Raw genomic sequence first — 8,427 nt, forward strand, 5'->3', positions numbered from 1 at the left:
AGATGAAAAAACAACCAGAAGGTAAAACAGAACTACAATAGTAAAAAAGAGGAAAAAAAAAAAAAAAAAGCCGAAAAGGCCTTGACTGTAGGGCGGGGCTTAGGCAGGGGTGGAGTTTAGGCATACAGGGTCTATGCTTCAGATCCACAGGGCTGGAAAAGGCCCGGGGATGGGGTGGGGTGGGGCTTAGGCTCAACAGAAGGGGCCCAGGCCTCTGGTCTCAGAGGGCAGGGATCTGGACTGGGAGCCCGGAAGGCTTCCTGGGCTTTAGGGCTGGGCAAATGCCTTCTGAGCCTCTCCCGCTCCTCCTGGAGGGTCCCTCCCACCTGCCTCTCCTGTTCTCTCCCGGCCTCCTTCCTACGCCCCCAGGGCCAATGCAGCCTGGAGGGGGCCTCTGAGGGCATAGGACCAAGAGCCAGGAAGGCTTCCTGGGATGATTGGGTAGGAGAAATGCTCCACCCCTGATCCGAGCCCCCAAGGGTCCCTCCAGGAGTGGGAACCCCTCCCCCCTCCCAGCCACCCCTCAGGGGTTCTGGTCCTGTTCGGCCGCCACTTCTCCTCCTGCCTCAGTCCCTTCACGTCCTACTGGTTCGCTTGGTGGTTCCTCCTGTCTCCTTGGGCATTGAGGTCCCCCACTAGCGTCTGGCAGTCACCCTAGTTGTGGGGAGACACGAACTCCTGTCTTCCCAGCTGCCATCTTGACTCTGCCTATCACATTTTAAATATATAATTTTGCTCTGATGTCTGCAAAACATTCATTGAAAGAAAAACAGCTAACAAAAACAATTAACAAGTAACAAGTTAAAAAAACAGCAAAAATTAATCACAAAAGACTGTGAAGTAGACTTATGTTCATTTCCTAACAAATTACCGCAAACTTAGCAGATTAAAACAATGGAAATTTGTTCTTTTAAAGTTCTAGAGTCCAGAAGTCTGAACTTAATTTTAATTTTTTTAAAGAGAATGTTTGGGTGCTCAAAGTAGTAAAAGGAAAGCTGGCCTATGTTTATAAGTAACAGAATTTCATGTCTGTTATTTTCACTCCTCTTAGAATGTTCAAATCCTATGGTTATGTTGTAGTTTAGATTATGCCTCAGCATTTCCATGAAGGCTTCTCTAATGATATTTCAATTTTTGATCTTCTTCCAAACTAGTCCACAGTAGACAGTTTATAAACATTTTGTTATTTGATTTAATTGGCATCCACAAACCAGGCTTTTCCTTCCATCAGAGGCAGTTTGTGGAGACAAGAGGAGAGAGAGGAAACTAAAGTGATTCAAACTTGATAATAAAATTAAAGGCTGCTCAGAGTAGAGACATAACTATCACAAAACAAAAAGTCAGTTAAAAATGGAATGAGAATGTGTATATACACATATTTAAATATATATATCTTACAAGGAATGCTCAAAGGAAAACACAAGAAATTTTGCACTGAACTTCAGTTTTGGCTGGGTTTTGAGCAACAAATGTGAAAAGGAAAAGAAAGTATTTATATAATTTTAAACTTTAGGAAATTCAGGCTGAGAGAGGATGGTGGCAAAGGTCATATACACCTACAGAGTGAAGATGAATGGGTTCACTTTGGGCAGAATGGACATGTTAACAGTATTAAGTCTTCCAATCCATGGACACAGGATGTCTTTCCATTTATTTGTGTCTTCTTTCATCAATGTTTTGTAGTTTTCAGTGTACAAGTCTTTCACCTCCTTAGGTAAGTGTATTCCTGAGTATTTTATTCTTTTTGGTGCTCTTGTAAATGGGATTATTTTCCTAATTTCCTTTTCATATAGTTCGCTGTTCCTATATAGAAATGCAACTGATTTTTATATGTTGATTTTGTATCCTGCAACTTTGTTGAACTGATTTATTAGTTCTAACAGCTTTTTTTATAGGATCATGTCATCTGCAAACAGGGACAGTTTTACCTCTTTCTTTCCAGTTTGGATGCCTTTTATTTCTTTTTCTTGCCTAATTGATCTGGCCAGGACTTCTGGTACTATGCTGAATAGAAATGGTGAAAGTGGGCATATCTGCCTTGTTCCTGATCTTAGAGGAAAATTTTTCACTTTTTCACATTTGAGTATGATATTAGCTGTGGGCTTGTCATAAATGGCCTTTATCATATCAGGTAATTTTCTTTTATGAGTGAATAAGCTCTAGAGATCTGCTGTACAACACTGTACCTATAGTCAACAATAATATATACTTAAAATTTTATTAAAAGGGTAGATCTATATTAACTGTTCTTTTCACAATAAAAGAAAAAGAAAAAAAAAGTGAATGAGTCCAATGCTAGATCTATTCCTTTTTCCTCTTTTTTCAATTAGTACCATGTTTATTACCTCTTGCCTGAGCTACTGTATTTACCTCCTAACTGGTCTTGCCTCCTTTCAAATCTATTCTACAAACTCTTCCCAAATAATTTTCCTAAAACTTGATTTATAACTAGATTACTCTTCTTTTTTAAAAAAATTTATTTATTTTTGGCTGCATTGGGTCTTCGTTGCTGCGCGCGGGCTTTCTCTAGTTGCAGCGAGCGGGAGCTACTCTTCGCTGTGGTGTGCAGGCTTCTCACTGCGGTGACTTCTCTTGTTGCGGAGCACGGGCTCTAGGCGCGTGGGCTTCAGTAGTCGTGGCGCACGGGCTTAGTTGCTCCGCTGCATGTGGGATCTTCCTGGACCAGGGCTCGAACCCATGTTGCCTGCATTGGCAGGCAGATTCTTAACCACTGTGCTACCAGGGAAGCCCATAGATTACTGTTCTGTTCAGAAAACTTTAATGGCTCCCTAAGGCTTAAGAAATCAAATCCAAATTCTTTAGCCTAGCATTCAAGCTCCTCTCCCCAAAGACTGATGCCACGTTTCCTTTCCAGAATTACTTCCCACTAACATGGGCAGCTTCACTGACATGCAATCTGTGGAGTCACACAAGGCTCCACACTTAAAAGGATCCTATACTTGGCTTATTGCTATTATCCTCCTATTGCTGTCTTGAAAATGTTAATTTTTAAACAAGAGGTCTTATGTTTTCATTTCACACTGGGCCTGCAAATTATATAGTCAGTCCTGCCCATTATACCAAAGAAACCCTATACTTTCTCACCTCACTACCATGCCATACTATTTTCTTCCATCTGAAACAACCACCCTGATCTCTGCCTGCCAAAATTCTACTTACCTTTTAAATACTCACTTTATTTACATCACACTCAAAATGATAAATTACAGGCAAATTAAGACCACAAGGAGGTATCATTTTGTATGCATGACAGCCTTCTTAATTAGGGTTCTGGGATATGAAACTCTAATGCCCTAAGACAGGGGTCAGCAAGCTTTTTTGTAAAAGGCTGGAGAGTAAATATTTTAGACTTTGTGGGCCATACAGTCTCTGTTGCAGTGACTCAACTCTGCAATTGTAGTGTGAAAGCAGCTACAGATAATAAGTAAACAAATGAACATGGCTGTATTTCTTAAAACTTTATTTATTGACACTAAGATATAAATTTAATATAATGTTCATGTGTCACAAGTATTATTTTTCTTTGATTTTTTTCTAGTCACTTGAACCAAAACTATTCTTGGCTCCAAGTGTAGAGGGCCAGATTTGGCTCATGCGCCGTAGTTTGCCAAGCCCTCCCTAAGACATCCATGATATGACTTTACTTTTCTTCTATACATCTAGAATGGTACTAGTCACCTACCAACTTTGGTAGAATTGAGAAAATAATCACTTAAACCATGTTCTACAGGTTTAATTCTCTCATAGAACTCCTGTTGAGGATGGCTGCATTAGAATGACAAAACTTAGAATTTTAAAAAAAACTGGTAAGGATATGAAGCAACAAGGACTCTTACACATGGGTAGAGTGCAAATTGATATAACCATTTTGGAAGATGATTAGGCATTATTGGGGTAGATAATCTGTGAGGAGCCTTTAGTGTCTGCATGTTTTTGCTGGGTATGTAAATATAAGCCCCTGGTTTCTCTTCATCCAGGCCATTTTTCACTTGCAATAAGTGACACACAGTGACTCCCCAGTCCAGGAGGGTCCCACATGCCGCGGAGCGGCTGGACCTGTAAGCCATGGCCGCTGAGCCTGTGCATCCGGAGCCTGTGCTCCGCAACAGGAGAGGCCACAACAGTTAGAGGCCCGCGTACAGCAAAAAAAAAAAAAAAAAAAAAAAAAAAAAAAGAATGTTCATAGAAGCTTTTTTTTTACTTTATTCCTCATACTTTTGTTTAAATTTTGTTTAAATTTTCTTTTTTTAAAATAAATTTTATTTATTTATTTATTTATTTTTGGCTTCGTTGGGTCTTTGTTGCTGCGCACAGTCTTTCTCTAGTTGCAGTGAGCAGGGGCTACTCCTCATTGTGGTGCGCGGGATTCACATTGCAGTGGAATGCAACGTGCAGTGGAATGTGAAGTGGAATCTCAAGTTTTCTGGAAATCAAAACTGTTCTAAAAAAATAAAGTTTATTTAAAAAAAAAATCCTACCTCACCTTCAAGGCCCATTAGAAATTCTGCCTCCTGCAAGAAACTATCTCTGTCTCCCTCAAACTAAATGAGACCTCTCCTTCCTCAGAATCCACCTTACAACACCTCTGTTAAGCACCTCTCATATTTTGCCCAATAAAATTATTTATAAACGTAGTTCATTTCCCCTAGATCATAATCTCCTTAATGTCAACCAAATTTATAAGCTCCATGTTACTTAATACGAAATTAGTTTAAAGCAAAATTTAGAAACCAATTAATCCAAGTGAAAGTAACTTTCAATGATGGTGAGCTAATATTTCCTAAGGCAATTTTATTCTCCTTTTGAACAATTCTAATAATTAGAAAGGTCTCCCTGCTGGGTTGAAACCAGCTGCTCTGTAATTTCCTCATTCATTGCATGAATGAATGAATGACAAGTTAATAGCTCTATGACAGCAGAGACACCTGTTTTATCCAATACTGTACCTCCAACACCTGGCACAAAGTAGATACTCAAACTTTGTTTCTGAATGAGTAAATGGCTGTCTGGCGGAAGGACTGAAATTTTTTTCCTCCCATACAACTTAATTTATTGTCTAGCTAATGACAATCCACCTGATAATACATCCACAAAACATACAAGCAAACCTCGTTTTATTTTGCTTCCCTTTATTGTGATTCGCAGATATTGTGGTTTTTGTTTGTTTTGATTTTTTTTGACAAATTGAAGGTTTGTGGCAACCCTGCCTTGTCAGACTATGATAGCTTTTTTTTAAAAATAAATATATTTTATTTATTTATTTTTGGCTGCCTTGGGTCTTCATTACTGCTCATGGGCTTTCTCTAGCTGCAGTGAGTGGGGACTGCTCTTCACTGTGGTGCATGTTCTTCTCATTGCAGTGGCTTATCTTGTTGTGGAGCATGGGCTTTAGGCTCACGGGCTTCAGTAGTTGTGGCAGCGGGCTCAGTAGTTGTGGCTCACGGGCTCTAGAGCACAGGCTCAGTAGATGTGGCACACAGGCTTAGTTGTTCCGCGGCATGTGGGAATGTTCCCGGACCAGGCTCGAACCCGTGTCCCCTGCACTGGCAGGTGGATTCTTAACCACTGTGCCACCAGGGAAGCCCAGACTATGATTAGCTTTTGAAAAACTACTTTAAAATTAAAGTACATACATTATTTTTTTAGATACAAAATGCTACTGCACATTTAATAGACTACAGTATAGTATGAAATAACTTTAATATGCACCAGGAAACAAAAAAAACTTCATGTGACTTGCTTTATTGCTAAGGCCTGGAACCAAACCCTGCAATATCTCCGAGGGATACCTGTATAGTCATTTAAATCCTCACACCCCTCTATACAGGTTTAATAAACAATTTTAACTAATTTAACTAAACTTAGAAGGTTAACTAATTTTATGCACTAATAAGTGAGAAAGGAATTGGGGTCACAAACCCCCGAAGCGTACTATTAACGACTGAGAACGCATCAGATAAACAGGGCTGAGGCAGCAAGGTTCCCTCACTCTCTCTGGGGAAACGCTCCTAGACTAGCAACCAAGCCCCACTCATCGCTGATTATGAGCCACTCACCACACCTCCAGGTGGCTCGTTCCCCCACCTGAAAATCAGGTTGGACCCAATGGCCTCTTAATGCCTTTGCCAGGTCCAAGGCCCTAATATTCTGGGCTTCCGTCATTACGGTTTTGTCTTTCCCAAGTTTTCAAATTTAAATAAATTTAACATTGCACAATAACCTCCTTTACATCGCTAACCCGCCAGTCTCCTCCGTTGTCAAGTGAGAGTCTGGCGTACAGTGGTTTTCACGGCCTCTTCGATTCTTTTTAGGACTTTCTCCCGCTCTCGGGAGTGGGAGGAGGAAAGAGGTTACGAACACCGCGCGAAGTCAAATATAAATCCAGGGGGTGGAAGACAGCTTCGGAAAAGGAGGCAGTTCTACAATCCTACATGAAAAACCCAAGAAAACCCCTTTCCACACGATTCCCAAAGGAAGTAAAGGCTGGGGAGGATCCTTTCTCACCCGCCAAAGCCCTGAGGTAAAGATCTGATCTCGGCACGTGTGAGGAAAAACCACACTGGAAAAGAACAAAGAAAGAAAAACACGACGAACCACGTTCTCGGCAGCCTCATCCCCAAGCCTGCAAACACACCTGATCAGCACGGCGTCCAGGACAGCTCCGCTGCTCCCACACTTCCAGAACCTTCCACGAGAAGCTCCGCGGGCGGTACAGGAAACCCAGGCGTGTTCTCTGCGCTCTGCCACCTCGGCCCCCTCTGCTCGCAGGGCTTCTGCGCAGCCGCAGACCCCGCGAACCGCAGCCCGGCGTGCCGCGCTCTTTAGAGCGGAAAATTTGCTCCAAGCGGTAAGGGATTAAGAAAAAGCCGAGGGATTTTTCATGTTAGATTGAGTTGCCTGCAGTTGATTTTTCACAATTTCCTTAAATTTAGGCTCAATTCTTGTAGTATCACTGTGAACATAAAATCAAGGTGACCTCTGGTTTACCCAAATTATGGAAAAAATACATTTTCATTTATGGCTGTAAATGTAACTTATAGAGGCCTTTGTATTTCCTCTTGGGACTCTATTTTTTTCAGACCTAACTGAAGCTCAGCAAGTTATTAGGCACTGGTGCTCACAATTGTAAAAATTCAAAAGTAAAGAATAAGAAAAGCCACCATTTGCCTAGAGTCTAATGGCTAGAATGCAAAACTATTTGTGTCTTACTTTATAAAATATGGGGAAGAGTGCTCCAGGAAAAAGTCCTTTGGTGCACACTTGTAATGCGGATTAATTATTCTGAGGTAGCCCTTTTTTAAGTGTGGAGTTTCCTATAACTGATATTAAAATTCGGTGCCCTCTTTTGCTGCCTCTGGACAGTTTGTTAAGGCACGGCAAGACTTATTACAAGAGTCAGGACCTGACTGGAGCCACACCTTCTGGGTTTGAGAGCTCAAGGAGTTGAGTCAGCAGCTGGTGTGGGCCGGAGGACTCTCCTTGGAAGGTCCTCACATTTCAGAGCAGGCTAATAGCAAAGGGGTAGGGGAGACATCCAAGATTAAGCAGCGGAGGGTCTCAGTGGGCTGAGTGCAGGACAGCAGTTCCCTCTCCAACTGTGATACTACAAGGAGACTTGGCTGGGTTGAGAGCAGAGACTCCAGTTGTGGTAGGGAACCTGGCAAGTGCAAAGAAGGGTCCATTCTGGGGAGGGTACTGAAATTCTGGGCAACTCACCAGAATAGGGAGGGAAAGGAAAACTAATCTTATTGAGAACCTACTCTGTACCAGGTACTATACCAGCTGCTTTACATACATGATTCTATTAATATTCTCCATAGATGCTATAAAATTTATGTTATTCTCATTTTAAAAATGAGAAAACTGGAGCGCATAGAGATTAAGTTATTGGGCATGATGATATAGCTAGTGAGAAAAGGGCTGGGGTTCAAACCTAAGTTGTAGGTTTGAACATCCTACATCCACATCCCTACCTCTACAGCTTTTTCTTAAAAGCCAATTAGGCTTTTTGGGCTTCCCTGGTGGCGCAGTGGTTGCGCGTCCGCCTGCCGATGCAGGGGAACCGGGTTCGCGCCCCGGTCTGGGAGGATCCCGCGTGCCGCGGAGCGGCTGGGCCCGTGAGCCATGGCCGCTGGGCCTGCGCGTCCGGAGCCTGTGCTCCGCAGCGGGAGAGGCCGCAGCGGTGAGAGACCCGCATACCACAAAAAAAAAAAAAAAAAAAAAGCCAATTAGGCTTTTTAAAATTTCCACCATGCCGCAGAAATTGCTCTTGTCAAGGTCCTTGCTAAATTTAGCAGTTTTCAATACTAATTTTACTTGGTCAATCAGTATCATTTGTTGCAGTTGATCACTTCCTCCTCTTGGAAACACATCCTCCTTTGGCTTTCCCACACCATGCTCTCTCAT

The 8,427-nt window shown here is 42.1% G+C and overlaps 1 protein-coding gene across 1 annotated transcript in view; it reads right to left on the reverse strand.

Moving 5' to 3' along the window:
* C4H1orf146 (chromosome 4 C1orf146 homolog) overlaps positions 1 to 8,427 on the reverse strand; it is a 52,473-nt gene extending 44,046 nt beyond the window's left edge. Inside the window, exons 1-3 of the mRNA XM_024119786.1 lie at positions 8,338 to 8,427; positions 6,656 to 6,840; positions 6,526 to 6,580 (exon numbers count right to left, since the gene is read on the reverse strand). Of these exons, the coding sequence (XP_023975554.1) occupies positions 6,526 to 6,580; positions 6,656 to 6,840; positions 8,338 to 8,427 (330 nt within the window). The remainder of the gene's footprint in view (positions 1 to 6,525; positions 6,581 to 6,655; positions 6,841 to 8,337) is intronic.

Source organism: Physeter macrocephalus, chromosome 4, assembly GCF_002837175.3.
Source record: "Physeter macrocephalus isolate SW-GA chromosome 4, ASM283717v5, whole genome shotgun sequence".
Classification (NCBI taxonomy): domain Eukaryota; kingdom Metazoa; phylum Chordata; class Mammalia; order Artiodactyla; family Physeteridae; genus Physeter; species Physeter macrocephalus.